The 21,506-nt window shown below is 35.5% G+C and overlaps 1 protein-coding gene across 1 annotated transcript; it reads left to right on the top strand.

Annotated features, from left to right (window-relative positions):
- Positions 1-979: 979 nt before the first annotated feature.
- Positions 980-7,297, top strand: LOC108669684 (protein amalgam; the record flags this gene model as incomplete). The annotated part of the gene is made up of 8 exons (XM_047885023.1): positions 980-1,142; positions 1,428-1,607; positions 2,284-2,471; positions 2,745-2,885; positions 3,136-3,307; positions 3,425-3,552; positions 3,744-3,951; positions 4,188-7,297. Coding segments are annotated over 8 exons (1,302 nt in total), but the record flags the coding sequence as incomplete, so codon positions are not given.
- Positions 7,298-21,506: the final 14,209 nt, after the last annotated feature.

Below are 21,506 nucleotides of genomic sequence, written 5' to 3'. Positions count from 1 at the left end.
TATATTGTTCTGTGATTTAGTGTGAAATTTTATTAAACAACTATGCGATTACTTTTTAAATTACTTTTTAATTACATTTTAGCTAATTCAATCTAAAATTTCATAACGGCTGAACTAAAAATTATACACTGGAGTATATTATTCGATGTGAGTAAAATTAGTTTATTTAGCCTCGACACAATATTTTAATATCTTTTGAGCTAATTAGTTTGCTTGTGCGCCGTAAAGTCTCAGCAAACTTTCCTTCTTAGCTTCCCGAGCTCTGAGTCTCATTTCCCTCTCAAGTTCTGCTCAAATCGCGAGGGGAGATACGAGAGGCAGGCGTGCTGAGGGGTGCAGTCAATACCGGAAGATTGCAGCCAACGAAAAGTTCATCATTGAATTAATCCTCTCAATATAGAAGCCAATGATTCCCTATTCCTCGACGTTCGATCGCTGCGATGTGGAACGTACGCTCGGTAGAAACAAGACGTTCTGGATCAGATTCGCTGCAGTTTCCATGTTTGGGAATAATTCACGTTTTTATTGCCTGAGTTTCCCCATGAAAATAATAAATCTTCTAACTTTGCATATGAATATTTCGTGAGATGAAGGAAAGATCACTTGGCACTTGGCATGTGATAGATCGATAAATGTTTTTTTTTAATTTATGGAAATTTTATCGTTACAAGAGCTATAATGCTTTTCGCCTCCACGGCCTTTAAAAATTAAGGCTTCTATGAAATTTGCGTCAATGAGAAATGTTGGTATAATGATACTTCTCTCATGTTTTTTTTTATACTACTTTTATTGAATGTTATATCAATTTATTATTGTATACCGCATCATCAATACTTTCTCAATTATTGGTCATAAATTCAAAATTGCATTCACCTTGATTCTTGTCTTCGTATTTCAATGTCAGTAGTGGTTGTCTTCAATAATTTTATTTTTCATTGTCAAACTGCATAAATTTTAATGAATTTGTTTTTCGCATGTACTTACAGGCGTGAGCGAGAGTGCGAGCTATGGAGGCGCGTCAGCCGAGTTCGAGTACACTGAGTACACTGACGACGAAGCGCCATATTTCCTGTCGCGGTCTCAGACCTTCACTGTCGAAGTCGGCCAGTCCATCATGATCCCTTGTGACGTCGCCAACCAAGGTGGGTTGAATATTTATACCAAAATATTACAAAATCTTAGACTCCGAGTGTATATTTTTACACTCGTTTAACTTAACATAACATAGCGATGTCGGCGCTGTAGAGTAGGCCTGATGTGGCCAGTCGCCGATTCCTGTAATTTTCGAGACTTATTCACAGAAAATCCAAAAGCATGTCCTTTGACCGGATCATTTATTAATTAAATACACCGGATTGGTATTACAATCTCAGTCTATTTACTTTGACCTTGCCGAATCATGAACAAGTTTCATATATATTCACCAGGAGAGCACAAGCTCGTCATGAGTCGCATTGATGCGTCAGGCAAGAAGCATCTGGTGAGCGCAGGCGGCGTGAAGCTCGTGCGTACGCAGCGCCTCAAAGTCGAGCGCACGAAGCTCACCATCCTGAACGCCCGGCGTCAGGACGCGGGACTCTACAGCTGCTCCTTCCCCACCGCTGAAGGTTTGCTCTAGAGCCAGTCTATTGATATTTGTTTGAAATATGTAATCTATTGATGAAATATCAGTCGAAAATGCCCTTAGAGTCTATGAGGACAGCTTTTAGATTTTTTAGCGGGTTATATGATTCCTTATCATCAATGAAAAGTGTCATCACCGACATGATGTTCAGAGATTGAACATAACATACATGTATTGGGATTACTTAATAGAAGCTGGGTAAATACCACAGATTGTTTTGTGATGCTAAATCGAGAAACAAAATGAATCAATTTAGATCTGTCAACTGCAATTTGCCGTGATATTGGGAAATAAGACACGTCAAATTCAGTTGCAAACCGTCACCGAGTTTTCTTTTCAGCACGATTACATTAATGCGGAGATTAAGAATGAAAGTTTTGAAAGCAACGTTATGTGTCGGAACTTGTACATTAGTGAATGAATAATACTGTATAAAAAGTTACAACAATATTTTTTTGCCTTCCAGTGAGAAAGTTGCCCGTCGATACTTGTTATTGATTTTGTTGCTGAAAGCTTTGCCGTTTACTCACCGACATAACTGTATCTGTGTTTTAATTTCACTCGCACAAATTAGCGTCCCTCCTTTCTGCATGGTTATTCTAGAAGCTCCTAACACTTGAACAACGAAATGTAAAGTATGGAACTCTTTTTGTTTTCAGGCGTTGTATTGCAGCACAGCTTGGACGTACAGTTCCCGCCTAGGATCAATTCCTCGAACCCCGCCATCCAGCACGTGGCTAAAGGCAACTCGGTGACCCTGGCCTGCCAAGCAGAAGGCAACCCTCCGCCCGTCATTGTGTGGTCGTACGAGGGAGGAGTCCTGCCTTCAGGAGCTATGTCAGAAAAGGTGATTAAAAATTCTATATATTTGAAGGGAAGCAATATGTAAATCGCAGAAAAAAATACCATGATTGCTTCATTAACGTAAAATGAATGAGGAGTCGTGCCATGAGAAAATGTTATTCCAAAATCTAATAGGTTTGATTTTTACAAGAAGTCGTTTCATGTGAAAATGTTACAAAGACATTGCTTGACGTGAACTAGAACTATGCCGGAAGATTTCGAAAATGAAAACTTTAATGACTGGTAAGCAAGATGTCTTCTTTAACCCTCGTGACAGGGACAAAGTATGACCCTAGAGGGCGTCGACCGACACGTCGAAGGTACCTACATTTGCACCGCAGAGAACGGCATCGGCGAGCCATCATCAGCCAGGATGAAGGTCGTCGTCGAGTATCCCCCGGAAATCATCACTGAAAAGGTCAGAAATGAAAAAATTCTCTTCTCTATTTTTAAAATAGTGCTGAAATTATTATTTAAAAAATTATTAGGTCGATTATCGGAATGGTACTCCTTCTATATCTAATGTTTTGTGTTCTGCACTTACAACATTTGAAATGGGGCTCAGTATTTTCCATACAATTGAATGTCGTAGCTATCACAAGCAGTGTTTACTAACTCGTACTAACACTTTGCTCACCTCACGAATTCATGCATCATTCCCCATCCAGGCGATAGTGCGCACTGGTGCGGGCGACCAGGTGGAGCTGGTGTGTCTGGTGCGCGGCCGCCCAAGCCCTCGTGTCTCGTGGACGCGCGACGGTCAGCCCGTTCGGACTGGATGGATGCTAGAGGGGCAGTATTACGTGGGCCGAATCAGACATCAGAGAAGGGCGCAGCCATGTCAAAGAGATCCTGTATTTGATTAACCTTTTCACGCTGGAAAAACATCCAGCACATTATGTTAACTTTGAGCCTGGAATCATATGTCAGAAAAAAGGTTTCTTCGTGTGCACTCAGGCCTGCCGCGACAGCCGCGCTTCACGAGCGCCCCAGCGGGCGGGGAGGTGAACTCCTACACCCTCACCTGGGAGACCGACAGCTACTACCCCATCATCGCCTACAGACTCGCCCTCCGCAAAGCACAGGTTTGATCCGTGTTCTTCTTTTAACGAGATAATATAAGGGGAATGCAGACACGTTACATATAACTTTTAAATTTGTTTCTAAAATTATTCAAATACATTACTTGCAAGTCGTGTAGAAAATACACCATAAAGACGGCAAAGGCATCCTTTGATCAAGTCAAACTTATCTGAGTCTGTATTCTATGTTCTAGGCAAATGGATCAACAGAATCTGACCAGGACTGGCAAGACGTGTACCGTCAGGTCGATGTTGAGACGATGACAGAGAACACTCACCGCGTCATGGCACACACGCTCACCAACCTGGACGTTGCTACGGACTACGAAGCGATCATTAAAGTGAAGAACAACTACGGCTGGTCCAGCGACTCCGACAGGTTCTCCTTTGCCACAAAGAAAGGTAATTCCGTCAGCGCAAAACCATTTTCCGCATATTCCGCAGCTTTGCGGCATTCAACATTTTTAGCCCTATAAATTTATGAAATTATTTAAGTAGTTTTTCCTACATAATTTAAAAATTTGAATATGATCCTAAAAATTTTGTTACCCCAATGCACCAATTTGACCGATAAGCAATTAATTAATTAAGTTAACCGACACGCATTGAACTGAACGCCTTGATTTGCTTGTCCGCAGCGCTGGCCGTGCAGCAGTCGACAGGCCGCGCGTCGGCCGGCATCATGCACAGCAGCTCCTGCTCTGCGACGGCGCTGCTGTTGCTGCTGCTCTGGGCGGGGGCGCGCAGACTGCTCTGGTAATGCTGTTCTTGATTCCATGCTGTAATATACGTAGGAAATTCCATCAAGCAATCGACCGTCGTTAATGTGACTCTCATCGCTTCTCTAAAAGGAGAATTGTTAACATTTTTGGTGTCTCTACCGTGACCAAGCTATGGCTTATTTGTCTGTCATTTTGGATTGCTGGGAAAAATGATCTTTATGTGGAATCATAGATGTAATTATTATTATACTATATATTGATTTCCAAGCCCTTCGTCGTATCGGTGTTTCTAGTGATCAGTCGTACAAACTTAATCATGGGTATCATATTTTGAACAGTAATTCAAAGTTAATATTTTCCTGTCATTTTCTTACAATAATTATCCTAAGTTCCGGGAAGAACTTATTTTGAAACTATGATAAAAATCTTAATGATTCCGTAAAATCTATTAAAGTAATTGTAGTCGCTGGACAGCTTTCAGTTGCTGTTTTACTTAAAAAAATATTGGCTCCGGCAAACAAATTCTCCATTAAAAATTCACGCATCTTGAGTGGCGACTAAGTTGTCTTGACAATCTTAAAGCTCGACAATCTTCTTAGAGCTCCATCGACTCCTTTATTGACGAGCCACAGTCGTTAACATCAAAGGAATATGTATTTTTAAGGCTTCCGGCAAAACTTGAGTGGTACAATGCATCTCAACTTCATCGTCGATGTAATTTTGAATTTTGTGCTCACAATTTCAGCAATTTAGATCTTAAATAACATCATATGTGTGAGTCTAGATGTTGGAAATAATTATCCTTCGTTCATATAATTCTTGGTACGAATGTAATATGAACTTAATCATGATGTGTACGGAAATCAGAAGCTTGTCTTCAAGAATACGAGCTTATTGCTCTTCTCCAAATAACCATATTAAATGTCATCTCTGTGGCGATCCTACAATGAGTTCATTAAAGGATTGTCACAACATCGTCATTTAGAACAGAACGAACGATTACTGAGTATTGTTGTAAACTGGAATTTGGAATTCGATATCTCTGCTTGGAAGCTGTTTGACAATGCAACTGCCCATTAGAATTGTTTTTGCGCAGCATTTAATTATATCATGTAAAGAGTGATTAGCTTTAAGACTTTATCGAGGCACTCATCGCTTTGCTCGTAGAGTAAAACTATTTTTCTATTACAATGCATATTGGCTGCCTTATGGATAGTCATGCGTGCATTTACTAGGCCCTCATCCAGCAGTCTTTAGATTCATTTTAGGTCCATTCATCGTGACTATCGTGTAAGTTTTTCACTACATCCAATCTATTTTTATCCAATTGTGATTGTTTCATTTGTAAATAATTTATAATCACACGTACTAAGCTAGATTTTAATCTCAATTAATGTACTTTAAATTTTCAAGAATTAAGCGTTTGTTAATATCAACGTGTCACCTTGCATCTATGAAAATTTATTTTCAGATTTTTAAATGCCATTTTTGCAGCATCCGAAAGAAATGACCGTCTAAATTTTTCGAATGATAAACGTTCCTAATGTTCTTGAATCCAAGTTGTTCCTGGGAGAATTAATTTTATTTTAACTTCTATGCGGCTCGCATATACGGTCAGTCCCAAAATATGATTCTCATTCAATGCGTTTGCATGTAGTGAAATGTCTCCTTCATTTTCAACAAGTCTGATTCCTCCATGAGTGACCATAAATATATTTATCATAATCAATTTAAATATTCAAAGCGCCATTTTGACACGCTGCTTACAAAATTGGTCCTAAAGTATTCTACATGTTGCCATTGATACAAAAAATTACAACATTATTGACCATGAAGTTCCGAACTGTCAAATTAGTTGAGTTTTGTACGCAGAAACTTAGCCTTTCGACTGATAAACTTGATTCTATATTTCTGATGAAAACGATGGTTAATCTAGAATTAAATATTTTTGGGTAGTCTATGAGTTAAATTGGAATGTTAATATAAGTACAATAACCACGATACACTTAAATTAACAAATTTGCTAACTACATATCAATCGTCCTGAGAAAATGAATCCCTTATTGCCATTGAAAACATTCTGTTGTCAAATGATATTTCCTCCTTGTACTCTAAGTATTTCATATTGTAGTGAAATGTACAAAATGCGTCTAGAATTAAGAATTCGTACGACGGTACTGTGTTAGTCAGTAGAGCATCCTGACGTTGCTCTCTAGTCAACATCTCGATTTGTACAGTAAATGTACTTTTAAATTTCCATTTCTGAATTTCGGGTGACATTTTTCTATGGAAGGCAGGCAGAGTGTATTTCCTGGAATCGTTTCATTGTCGATTGAAATCGATACATATTTTGCGCATTAATTTCTATTTAAAAATTGCAACTTATTAAAATTTAAAAGTTAATTTTATAACATAGCGATAAAAGAATGAAATTTCTTTGTATTCTTCTGCACAGCACATATAGGAACAAATTTCTTAATCATTTACTATCCTGTCCGAATCAATTTTCTAACATAATTGCGTGTTAGAGATAATCAAAAGCATTTCGATTATTTCCAAGATATTAGGTTTATTATATGTTTGTTTGAATAATAGTCTTTATTTCGAAACTTAATTGCCCTGTGAGTGAACAATAGTTGAATAGAATACTTCACCTTTGCCTCTCATTGTAAGAGAAAGATAACGCTGTAATATGATGCGAATGTAATGAATGTTTCGCGAGCAACTCCTTAAATGAACACTCGATTATAAAAGTTCCAACATCTGTGGAAACTTTTTAGTAAACTCAAGAGCAAGCTTTTGGAATTCGAATATTTGCTTACGGAATTCACGCGTTTGCTTAAAAATCGGAGCAAAAACATTGTTGAATTATTAAATTATTGATATGAAGTAACGTTTCGGGTACATTTGAGGATAGCAATCATACCAAAAAGATGCAAGATTTTGAGATTATTAATAACTCATTATAGTCATAAGGATTTGATGTCTTTTTCGTATGAATGTATAAATAAATGTTCAAAAATTCATGTGAAATTATTTATTTCTTGACAAACCTTGTTTTTATTATTATAGATTCATATAGATGATACATAAAAGTTTATGAATGTGCTTATTTCACTAACTTGGTCAAATAAAAATCTAAGGTTTTAATAAATTCATGAATAGTGAATATTCGGATCATACCATTTTATACTGATCAACGACTCGGGATATCTCTTATGAAAAATCTTTTCTTGTGATCATTCAATAAAAATAAATTCGTATATCTTACTATAACTCATGAAATTTATTTGAATTACGTACTGTTAAATTTTAAAATTTAAAGCTTAGGATTCCGATGTTGCCTCCATTCCGACACTGCCCGCTTGTTATTGAGAAAATTCGAGTGTTTTTACAAGCAAACAAAATACTGCTGGAAATTGGAAATTTATTGCAGTCTATGCCCGATAAAATCCAATCGAAAAATTTTGAACTGCAAAAATACATATATAAGAAGTATTTTCATTCATTGTCCGATCAGGCTCATACGGATTGCTGTACACGATTTCCACCATCTTTTACAATTAAATTTACTGAAACCAGCAGCCCTAAAATTTGCTTTGATACTCAGTAAAGCTTATAAAAATGTTTGCTTGCTTTCAGTCACTGCTGCTCAAGAGGTCCATGCAGCTGGTTATAATGTGTGGCAGCCACGACTACAAACAAACTTTATCTCAACGGAAATATCCGCTCCCAATTCATAAGCTATTAATTAAACTAATTTTTTCAATATTGATGCAATGCTGTTCGTTACATAGAGAAAAATTCTACTGAGTTTAAAAATTAGGTTTCATCAGAGAAGAATTGAAACATGGAAAGGTAAAAACAGGTTGAATTCAACAGTACACAAATCATGGCATTTTCAATAATAAATTCAGTACTTTCAATGTTTATGCATTTGATTACTCGAGTTTTTATTCATTCTCTTTAAAACAATGGTTCAATGAATCGTTTTCTCTTTAAAATGGATTGAAAACTAATGCAGACAACAGCGTTTCGTATTCTGTTCAAAGTTTACCTGGCATATCCTCATCTTTCCAAAGAAGCTGCAGCAGAAAAGTTTCTGTGATATTTCCAGCAGTAAACTTCGAGTAATTGGTATCAAATATCGTTCTCTCTTTTATTGGTAAGGAAGATATTCCGGAGTTTGCATTATCTGAGCAGCATCAGACAAAGACAAGACGTTTGTTTCCTTCGCTGTGAACAAAGAGGAAGAAAAAGCACGTCTCAACATCGCCGAGAATTTTTAGGTGTTTCTCCGACAAAACCTAAAGAGTTTTGATATTTTTTGCGACCGGTACTTATTATCCGGGAGCAACGTAAAGAAAACAAGAATCAAGCGAGATTCTTAGGAGTCGCTAAAGTATTTGATATGTTTTGAATGAAACTCATTCTTAAGTGATTAAAAAAGTTTGTGAAAATGACATTTTTCGAAGGATTACTCCAATTCCCATCAATAAAACACAGTTGCATTCAAATTTGAAAAATAATTTTGAAACTCTTTTCTATGTCAACGTAAGTTATGAAATATAGAAAATATAGTTTATCATTGTTTTAGTGTTTAACAAAAAGGAAAGATCACAAATGACAAAGGGTTTCGTTCAAAATGACAAAGGGTTTCGTTAATCACATCCTCTATGCATTTTATCTTTCGGAAAGTAGCTTGTGTGACGCAATAATGGTAAGGTATAAAGCGTAAATATCAAACTATGAGATGAATCGCTCAATTTAGTCAGCAACCTACAATTTGCACTCTAAAGGAATAATAAAATTCGTATGTATTTATAGTTACAATGAATAATATCATTACAAAATTCACAAGTTTCACTTGAAACGAAATAAGAATGAGAGAAATTTATTTCTCTCTACTTTTAGTTGAATATCTCATGATACCTTATGTAACCAAGTTAGAGGTTAGGCGAGCCATGCAACGCTGTTTCAATGCCTTTTGCAACAAAAAATCAACCGCAAGCTACGCTGTAGCAACAAAAATGTTTCCACGCCCTAACGCCGCTCAAAACCGCCTTCTAAACTTTTACTCCTCGGTTGAGATACACTTTTTTCATATTTGTTTTATAAAATCTTTAACGCTGGCGTGATGTTGCAGCGACAGACTCTCAAGCCTCAGCTGCGTTAGCTGGAATAGCGTTTGGGCGATTTTTAAGAGCAAATGCGACACAGCGAACGTAATTTAGTTGTGCGCTACCTCGCTTTTTTCTTTATCACGGTAAGATGTTGATGCTGTGTCTTGATCTTATCTTTTAAACTTTCACGTGAAGTCAGACTTTACTGTGGAAAAATAATTAAACATGTTAGCGGTCAAGTTGAGATTGGTATTTTTTGGTGAATTTCGGAAGAAATTCTATCATTAAACCTGACATAGGATTTTAGGGTTTATGCAATTTCTGGAAAATACCAAAATAAAAATAATAATAACTAAAACTTAGAAAAATCCTGAAACAGTTATTCTTGTTCGTTATCAATTCCTTAGTATATTCTACAAAAACTCCAGATCTTTTATTCGTTATACAAGAGGAATAATTTGTATTTAAAGCTATTCCCAGCGTATATTTACCCTGACTGCTAAAGCAGGTGTCTCAAGATACAAAGGTGTCTCATTTTTTTATTCACGAGCATTTTTCATTATTATAAAATTCAAAATTATAATTGAACATTGAGTATACAAGCGCGCACCCAGTATAAAATCAGAAAATTCATAATAAAATTGCATTTATTTTTACAGTTTCGTCCAATATCGGCATTTTTTTAGTACTTCTCCCCTTGGGAGGAACAGACACGTGAACTTGTGTAATGCCTTCATGAAATATATTGAGAAATAAAAATAGATAACATAGCGATGCCTGACTGATCATTATGCTTTTTCTCAGCTAAGGTGGAGATAACACGAGTCTCTCCACAGCGCTATGACTCGGTAATGCTCAGCTAAATTATCTCGAGCATAGAATATAAAATCGAACAAAGCAGATTCATAGCAGCTCATGTGAGACTTAGAAAGATAATCTTGTTGCAATTGAAGCTAGCAGAATTAGTGTTTAAATTAATACCGACATCTGGCTTGCTAAGGCTGATTGTTGTATTAATAATATGCTTATATAGTCTAACAAAATCTATAAAGATAGAATACACAAGTTAGAATATACTGATGACTAACTCAATGTTTAGTGTATACCACATTCACTAACTTCATTTTTGTATTTAAAAACATGGAAACGTCTTTGTTGTAGTGAGATATTACAATCTAAATATATAACAAAAACTCTTTTGGCAAAGAAGATTTACGCAAATTTATGAATTAAACTTTTAAATTATTATGATTTTTAGTTTTAATTATTGATTATTTAATTTGATTTATGTGAACAAAATTTATCAGGATTTCGTGTACTTTATTTAACAAGAAAAAGAATCAATTATTTAGAAGATATGTAACTCCCGAATTTAAAAGGAAATTGAATGATATTTGAGATTTAATTTCTTCAATACGCTAAACCTCCCAGGGGGCTCGCGCAACCTACGAAATGTTGTCATCTTTCACGTGATGTCATTTAGCCAGTAGACATAAAGTTCAATATTCAGGCGCTGTCAACCAAAATAAATTGTGAATCTAAACTTATACGCCAGCATGTCAAAATAAAACTTAGTTCTAGCAAGATATCGAGGTTTGAGCCGTTAGGTGGATCGAGACTCCACATTTTAAGTAGAATGACTGATGAGTGGAGCATTACGTCTGTTAAAAAGTTCCTGTATGTATATTAAAAGTTCCAAATTAAGAAATAAAAAATATATTTATGTGTCACTGATTATATTTGAAGTGAGGCACAGAATTTTAAGTAATGAGCGTCTTGAAGATTAGTTAAAATTTATTCAAACGCGTTAAAGTAAGAAGTCTTTACATGCTTAAGAATCCAACTGAATTTTACGTATATCCTTGGCAAAACTAACATCACTTGAGGTAAATTAACAGCTCTAAATTAGTCAGTTATTATTTCTTATTGTAAATTGGTTTCATGTTATCTGCTTCTTATTAGTTTTATATAAAAGATTCCAAAATGTGACTTCACTCTTTTGCGATTGCAATCTACTGATCGATTGAATTGATCTATTGAATGAAACAATTATTCTCTTGATTGACTATTTGTATCTCTTGACTTACTTTTGAACTCTTGACTGACTATGTGGATCCACAGACTCATATGTATGTTACAGATGTATCATGATTTAAATAATCGTTTTCTTGTGGCATTTATCTATTTATTATAGATTTTTTCATCTACAGAGAATAGCAAACAGCTATAATAGAGTGTGCAAAATATTGTGTCAAGCTCTGCGATTTCAAAATCAAGCAACTTTCAAAATTTCTGAGGAAAATCCGGTATTATGTGATCGGTATGACATTACATCGTTACTTGACTCCTTATACTGAACACAGCAATAACTGTCTAGGACGGATTATTGGGCGAGTCTAAAATAACCTACAGTAAGAACGTGTAATTCTTGTTAATAACCTTCAATAGAATTTAAAAATGTGCCCGGTTATACATATAACACTGCCAATTTAGGTAGAAAACAATCACAATCAGTCAGAACAATCTTTTCTATAATTAACAACACGAGATTGCCACGTAAATTAATATTCACATATCTCAATTTAAATTTCATATTATTGCTGGGAAAATAACGTGCTACATATGAGTAGAAATGTACTCCCTTAAAGATTGATTTGCTTTAATGAGAACTGCGTTACGAAAAAAAACGTAAAATGCAGCTACTTACTTTTTAAATTCGTTGATCTTGTGCCACGAATACGTTTTTGTTTCAACATCGAGTACAAATCCCTGATGAACTAACTAAACAGACGACATAAATACAGGTGTTGATTCGTTGAGGACATCTTTTGAAGCCTCAAGTTGATATTAAAACTCTCGAGAATCATCTTAACCTGGAATTGAATTAAACGCACCTAATGATGCAGATGCTAACCAATAATATTTATTTTATAACGGTGGGCTTGGAACGAACCAAGAGAAATTGCATGTTTTTCATAAAGAAATTGATTTATTGAAGCCTTGTGCTGGGGAGTTCAATTACCTGCAAACCGAGACGCAGGTTGAAAGAATTTATAGTCTCTCGAGAAATCAAACGTGCTGTTCAGTGGATAATATTTTTTTAGGTTGAATTTAGAAAATTACTGAAATATATCAAAGGTTAAAAAAGACTACAAAAATATGGCTTCGGAAATGTAAAATAAATATAGGATAGATTAAAAGTTATTTGATCATTAAGAGAATAATTAACATGAAGTTTTGTGTCATCAATGGTGGGCTGATGTCGGAAACTATTTATATCAAAAATCAATTTTTTATATTAATGTCAGCTGAAAAAAACATTGACGTGTCATGATTCCTGAATCAGTCTCAATTAACATCAATAATAGTCCGTACATCGCATGTCAGTAAAATAATTGCGACTGTCAGTTATCATTTCGCTGCAACAGAGTTTTCATCGTTCCCAGTAATTTTTTAAAATTGGTTTTGTGTGATTCCAGAAACATCGCGGCTCTGCAAAACTTAGCCCTTTCAACAGACTCTTTAAATTTGAGAGGAAACGCGAAGCATTGAACAATAAACCTAATTATCTTTTATTAAAACTAAAATTTCATTATTCGAAGTGGTATATCTGACGTTCATTCAAGTTTACAGTTGACGATTCACATATCATCTGACAGTACTGATACCACCAAACTGACGACGAAGAACAAGTTTCCATTAATTTCATTCTAAGCAAATCACTGGCCATTTAAATTTGACAAGGATCATATTCGATTTTTATTTTCCAACGTTAAACTGACACTGTAAAAGTCGTCTCATACTGTAGGGTTATAATGTCACATGCATAGAAGCACAAGTACTTGAATTGCACCCACTTCCGCTGTATAAATGACTACGTTTAAATGACTTAAGCTTGTTTAACGACTTGTCCATTAAGCCTGGATTTGTCTTAAAGGCGAGTCTTGCGGCTCATAAATCTCGCAGGGCATCGTGCGCATCAACGTCATTAAGCCGCTACTGGCGAGCCGTTCGTGCGCAATTAGAGAACAGCGATCGTGCGCATCAAACGAATGAGCAGACTAAACGCCCCTCGTTAGCGCCCTTCTCGGTCGAGCACAGCAACCCTCTGTATACTTTATAAAATGCGATGAAGTTTCGGTGGCCGACTATTGGCCAGTCATGGCCACCGATATGTCGACTAACATTTCCAATAAAGTATCTCAGGCTCGCAATGGCTGCCTGCTTTCGTAGCTCGTAGAAATTGTTCTCTGCTCTGCATGGAGTCTTTGGGATTTATATTTCATAGGCAGTCATAGGCGTTGATTGGGAAGCAATTTTAGCATGAGATTGCTGCGATCAGGACACGACTTCATAAATATTACATTTGTTAATTAATAATTTACTTCATCAATATTAAATCTGTTAATTAATAGTTTACTTCATCTGTATTAGATGTGATAGCTAATAATTTGCTTCATCAATAATATATCTGCTAAATAATAATTTATATCATCAAGATTAGATCTGTGAACGAATAATTTACTTCGTCAATATAAAATCTGTTTAATAATTTACTTGATTAAGATTAGATGTGTTAACTAATAATCTCATCATCAATATTACCTCTGTTACTTAATAACTTACTTTACCAAGATCAGATCTGTTCACTTATAATATATTTTTAAAATATATAATATTTGGTCTGTTAACAAAAAATTTACTTCGTTCTGAGTAGATTAGTTAATTCATATTTTACTTCTTCAAAATAAGATCTGATTTTCGCAATGTATGCACGTAATGCCGTATATTAAGACTATTCCATTGCATTTTCAAGCCGACATAAATTATTATTCCTTTTCCACAAGGTTATTGATGATTCCCACTTTGAATTTACATTTCCAACCGATAGCAACTGAGGAACTTCACTACAGAATATTGTTTTATTTGAATTAGATTGGAGCTGTGGTTACTAAAATAAATGTATTTCGACTCCCAGGTTCGTGAATCTTATGTTGTCTGTTTCTCTGATCTGTTATCACGAGCGTCATTGTGCGACTATTTATTTTAATGATTTTTCATAACGCCTATTTTAGTATCGTTTTTCTCTTAAATTAGCGATACTTTGACGTTTAATAAACTTCTACACACACGTCTTTCTTGCCTTGATAAGTCAAGATTAACATAACTATGAGTTGTAGTTCTGTACCAATTGCCTCCAGAAACGCAAACAGCTTCGGCCTGCTTATCCATGGACCTGAACTAAGACTTTCCCGGTCAACATGCAGGAGGAACAGTTAAAAATGTATAACTTGCCTAGAATATTTAGCTGTGGGTGAGTTGCACTGCACAATAGCCTTGCAAATAGTACAGTAGTGTATATGGATCCCCATATTAGTGCGTGCTATTGTTTTCTTGACACATTCAGGAATTTTCTTTCAATTATCAATGTTTTCAGCTAATTTTAACATGTAGACTCGAAACTTTTACAGGCTTTATTTGCTGTCATATTGTGGTTGGTTGTTGACCGTGTTTTGAATTAATTTTTCAAAGCATCCGCTGTAAGTTTGACATTTTTTGACCCACTCTTTGGGGCCCCGGTAACCTTGAACATGTTGCTGTTCATAGAATTTTCGACCACAATAATGTTTCGCTTGCTATGGGTTCGTTTTTATTCCTAAAAAAATATATTAGTGTTTTTTGGCGAGGAAGTTGTGCTCTATGCAGTCTGCTGTCTGTTAAAGAATTGTTAAGTGTTGATCACTCTCCCACAACATGCCAACCTGCATTTGGTTTATGAATGTCAGAGGGCTGAGTCAACCTCAGGAGATTCTTTATTCAGGCAATGACTCATAATTTATGCATGCCAGGGAATGACAGTGAAGGCGGAATTTATGAATTAATTATTTCATGAATAGATGCCGAACTGTTGACAAAGAATGACTTCTTTTTCTGAAAAAAAAAATAAAAAAAAATGTTGCCATATTCTAAACGTGAACAAAGATTGCATAGAATTACAACTGTCTATGAAAAGACTTGATCATCCGTTTTAAATCACCGTATAACTGGAATAATTCCATCAAGCATTCAAAATTGCCGTGAATTCACAAACACCAAATAAGTAACTAAATGATAACCGATCGAATATTTGAGGAAGTTCACCTCTTATAATTGATGCCCTCAGCTGTCATGATTGAACATCAAGTATCTATAACATGGTCACTCACATTAAACATCAAGTATCTATAACATGGTCACTCACATTAAACATCAAGTATCTATAACATGGTCACTCACATTAAACATCAAGTATCTATAACATGGTCATTCACATTAAACATCAAGTATCTATAACATGGTCGCTCACATTAAACATCAAGGATCTATAACATGGTTACTCACATTAAACACCAAGTATCTATAACATGGTCACCACATTAAACATTAAACATCTATATCATGGCTCGAGATGAGTCACTCAAAATAATCCATTGACCGCCATCGTGGCTTGATCAAAACCTAATTACGGCTTACGATAACACAAGCGTACGCGGCTTGAACGAACGTGTCGTGAGTCTCTCCACGTTTATTATACATATATAGATAAATTATTCCATTTGGTTAATACACGCTTATGCTATTTGTGTGTTTGTTTTGCTTATGCAAAACTAACTGCTGAACCATGGAAAAACATAGGAGCATTACCAGGGCGTGTTGATATTGACGCCTTCAGTGAGACATCTTAAGTTTGTTTCATCTTTAATTTTGTTGGAAAATTAAAAATTTTGTTAGTGAATTTCGTTGAATTTGCTATTCTCTCAACAAAATTTTATCTTGTGTTGTAGTGAATGGAAAAAACTGATCGTCGTTTTACTGCATCTAAACATTAGAGAACCGAGGTCACCGAGCAGCAGTTGTAACCTCATGCAAACAATTTAACTATATTTAACTAAATTTAATTTAATAATTGAATTATTGTCAGAAGACACCTGAAAAATACTGCGATATTCAACTTATTGTAGAAATCTCCAGATTGAACTAAAATTTGATAAATCTGGTGTTAAATCACGTAATGGTGAAAGTTCACATCACTACTTGTATACATTTTAATAGTTGAAAAGTTTAGTTTGGGGAGCCAGCTTACTCCGACTTTCCATGCTACAGTCTTATGTTAATTGATATTCTTTTTGAATATTTGCAGAAATGAATTATAATAACAATATAACTGTTATTCATTTAACCGCTTGTTTTTCGTTTCAAGTAATTTGAATTTAAGAATTCAATAATAAAATAAGTTTATTAATTAAAGTTCAAAATTGAATAATTATTTATTTAATATGTTAGGAACAAATTATTTCGAAATGGTGATTACTTACTTTCTTTGATGGGGAACTGGTGTATAAAGGCAAATGATTAAATTGATGCCAAGGATTTTTCTTATGGATTAGAGTCATTAGACTGATGTGAACCCAAACATGTTCTTTATCAAAAGACTTATAAAAAAATAAATTATACGTCTACGCCATGCCAAGATCCAGATAACATCCCGCTCAATTCCCAGGCAGCAGTTAGTCGCCACCTACAGCTAAGCAATAGGCAATTAATTTGTTGTGGAACCTTCGCTGCGGCAGCGCAATCTTAAATTCTAGTGTTATCATTAGAGAGCTGTAACGCCATGTCATCTGCCTCTCATTAGAGAGCTGCCTAACGCCATGTCATCTGTCTCTCATTAACGAGCTGCCTAACGCCCTGTCGTCTGCCTCTCATTAGAGAGCTGTCTACCGCCATGTCGTCAGCCTCTCATTAGAGAGCAACTTAACGGCATGTCGTCTACCTCTCATTAGATAGCTGTCTAACGCCATGTCGTTAGCCTCCCATTAGAGAGCTACTTAACGGCATGTCGTCTCCCCGACAACATGCCGACACTCACCATCGCTAAGCTCACTAACTTCTAATGAGTTCATTACCGAGAATCTCGTTCAGCACTTCGAGGGACTCCGCAATTTATCTCCTTCATCTTTTACCTTATTTCCTGCACATTTTTCTACCTTGCATTTATTCATTGGTTCTTCTTGCTATGTTTGCTTTAAAATTGTTACAACGCACAATAGGTCATATTCTTATGAAGAGGCCCATTGCATAGAATTACAGAATCCCAGTCGTAGATTTATATTATCAATGATTAAACTTTTAAATAAAAATTAACGATTAAAACTATATAGAGCAGTGAGAATGCAGAAAAAACTATTTTAAATATAATAGAACCAATGCAAGCAAAATAAATTTGCATAAATAGAGATGAAATCTCCAACTAGTGAACTAGTCATAGTGAACAGAATATTTACGAAATAAGTTGAGACATTTACGAGATGAACAATGATGTATCTAGCTTCTTAGATTTCTGTTATTTGGTGAGTTACTCTTGAAATTCATTCAAACCGAGAAAAAATTTACCGTTGTAATGAACATGCCAGCTGCCAATTTTTGATGAGGTGGAAATATATTCATAGATAAATTTAAAATTATGATAATTATGGCTGATCCATTATAAATAATATCTTACTCGATGCTCCTGACATAACTCCTCGTTAACGAATTAAGAACAACATTGTTCCCCAATATTCTGCTGCCCCTAAAACATAATTTTTTAGACTTCATAGACATCGCAAAGTAAAAGTTTACGACGTATTTTTTGTCAAAACCATGAATTGAAATCTGCATCGCTGGTTCTACCATAATAGTTAAATAAATTTTCCTACGAAAATGTAATTTATCATCTACATGAGGGAATGCAGTTCATCACTTCAAATAATAGCTCTTCTTAACAACAATTTGTAATTAATTCACTACGAATAATGCGAAAACTCTCAAAGCATTCAGTAAAAAAAAATATTCGTAGGACTTACAGATAAAGTCACAAAAGTAGACACATGGCTTCATGAAATTTTCTGAATTTGGTAACATTAAACACGGGCTGATAACAAGAAATTATCATGCGTGGCATGGCCTCCTCAGTAAACGTATACTAGTAAACTATAATCAAACATAAAATCCTTAGTAATTTTAGGGCGAATTATTTTACATTGGATTGATTTTCGCCCGACCTATGTGAATATTGGTTTCTTTATCCGTGGATTTTGTGGATCTGAATTTAAGTGACTGCTGAAGAGAATAATATAAACTTTAACTGTTAAGAAACAATAATTGTAAGCTTTTTGTTTAAATGATATCTTGTGTGTATTCCTCTACGGAATATAGACTATCAGCTGTTACATGATGATTATATGGTACTAATATTTTATTCCTAAAGTGATATTACCGCAGATTTTGAAATTTTAAATGACTTGTAATTCACCAAATCGAAAGTTAGAGGTCAATTTTGTGAAAATTGGGTTTACTTCCAGCCAATAAGATTTAAAATTATTTCGTTAAATGTTTAAGTATTAATATGATATTGCAGTTTTTCAAATATCTCTCCAGATAGTAAATTATTTAAATTTCCGATGCTCCACATTGTTTTATTACAAGTCGTCTCTCTGAAGTTGTACATTATGCGAGTGCGAGGGCAACTTTGATCTCGCCGACTTAAGTGACAAGCAGCCAAATTTCTTGCGACGTCTCTTCACAAAACATCGGAAAAACTGTGATGCGAGGATTCAAGTTTCGCGAACAAAAACGACGATGAAGTTCAGAGTTGGAATTCATCACTGATGATCTGAGCGGAACTGGACAGGCTCTCTCTGGAACTAGGAATTCTATCTATGCATATTATAAAATATATTATACATGCACATTACAAAGAAAAATTAAGGAGCTTAACCCATCTTTCGATTGATGTTACATGTGAATATTATCATTGAAAATCATATTAGAGAGATGAAAACATTTAGAATAAAATGTGTTTCGCTAAAATTCTATTGACTGAGAAAATAGAGCGCATGTAACAAGTGATCACAAACTCACGAATTTAGTTTCTTGTTTGTAGCCGTAACCAAGATTTGAGTACGTTATCCTTTAATTATCCTCTTTTTTCATTAATTTTCTTCAATAATAGTTATTCTTTGTTGAAACTTTAAATTATACTTTGGATTATCAAAATTAGAAGAGCTGTTGGGCCGTTTGTTTTTGCAAACGCTCGTTTCTCTCAATCTTCAGTAAAGCTCAGTTTTATGAGATGCCTTATAGAACGAAAAAGCTGAGGGACTGATGGTCAAATATAAATCTAGAGTAAGCCTAATCAGAGAAGTACGGTCAAATGTGTCTTAACTGATTTGGTTTTCATGTGCTGGTTTGGTTTGCTTAAGGCATGAACTATATGTGAGTGTTGGAAGTGTTTGGAAACTGAAGGCTTACGAGAGGGAAAACTAGAACTAAACGATTGGGCTTAATTAGAAGTGAAGGCTCACTAGTGGGAGTAGATGAGTGGGCTCACTAGTGGGAGTAGATGAGTGGGCTCACTAGTGGGAGTAGATGAGTGGGCTCACTAGTGGGACTCACTTACAAGAACTAGATGAGTGGGCTTCGAAATGAAGACCCAATTGAAGATAAACGCTTGGAATTGAAGATAAACGAGTGGGCTACAAAATCTACATGAGTGGGCCGGGAATTGAAGATATTTGAGTGGGCCTACGAGAACTGGGTGAGTGGGCTCGGAATTGAAGGCCTACCAGTGGGACTTACGAAAACTAGATGAGTGGGGCTTCGAATTGAAGACATATAAATGGGCCTGCAAGATATAGGTGAGCAGAACTGGAAATGAAGACATATGAGTAGACATACAAGAACTAGATGAGTAGGCATCGAAGAGAAGGCGTACGAGTGGGCTGATAAGAACAATAGAAGTAGGCTTGGAAGTTGAAGTCTACGAGTGGGCGTGCAAGAACTATAGGAGTGGGCTTTGAATTGAAGGCTTACGAAGGCCGCCTTCATCCATGGCTTTAATTGTTGACTGTACCTCCAGAACCTGATTCTGCCGTTCCACAATTAATTTTGATATACAAAAATTCAGAAAGTCGGAAAAATACTTGGTTGGCACCCAATAATAATATTGGGTATCCATTTTTATTAGCCTTCAAGCGTCCTTGAGTTCGTGCTAATTTCATATTTGCTTCATAGTGAACAAAAATATTTACTGAGCTGTCGTGCCTTCTTCATGTCAAGTGCCCACACTTTGGCACGATAATCTAACGAGTCTTCGGTTGAGGTTAAACAATAGTTGGGCATTTGGTTTAATTTGCTAAAAAATAAATCGTTCATGGCTGATCGGCCACAAAACTGATTTGAATATGGATCAAAATGAAAAAAACCTTTACGGATATATTATTCGATGAACAGGTCTTGGAAAATTTGGACAGCCTAGCAGGATAAATGCTACAACTTTTGAATTTATCACTGATTAGAATTTCGCATTTAACTGATGTCCTATTTTAACCTGCTTACTAAATAGGATTAATATTTTTTAGTGTCACCGCCTCAGGAATCGTTTTCTGTGTAGGAAACAACATTGCTAATGGGAATCAAGCTTACATGTGAAAATAAAAAAAAATTAGTTGGACTGCGTTGATAAGAATAATACAGAAGAGCTTTAATTTGTACATCAATTCTCTGACCTAAACTGTGCACAAATGTGCAGCCTCTGGCTGATGCAGAGGCACTTCCCTCATCAGCAAATGCAGCGATCGAGCCTCTGATGTTCCGTCCGTCTCAATTGTGGCGATGATGTGCACTACCCATGCTCCCTCTAATGGCCTACATCATCAATCATTCCTACTTACACAGAGAATTGAAGACAATCATTATCATGCTTTTTGATAGACCATGAATTATAGGGGTAATCAATTGAATGGATGCATCCAGAGCATTGTTTCTTTTCTAGCTGCTGAGTGAGTACGTAACTAGATTTTCTTTATCAGTTTTCAGATACTTGCTAGCATTGCACTGGTGAAATTTAGTTTGAATTCATGCGAAAATTGTTCGCAAACCATCGTCGTACAATGTGATACAAGTTATGCTATTGGGGACATTAAAACCTATTAAATTATATTTGGTTATATATTATATTTTATTTTATCCCATGCCATTGCATGTTCTCCTTATAGCAGCTGGCTAGACGAGTTGTTATTTGGTGCACGAA

Source organism: Hyalella azteca, unplaced genomic scaffold (assembly GCF_000764305.2).
Source record: "Hyalella azteca isolate HAZT.00-mixed unplaced genomic scaffold, Hazt_2.0.2 contig16724, whole genome shotgun sequence".
Classification (NCBI taxonomy): Eukaryota; Metazoa; Arthropoda; class Malacostraca; order Amphipoda; family Hyalellidae; genus Hyalella; species Hyalella azteca.
This window is presented reverse-complemented; position numbering and strand designations above follow the sequence as displayed.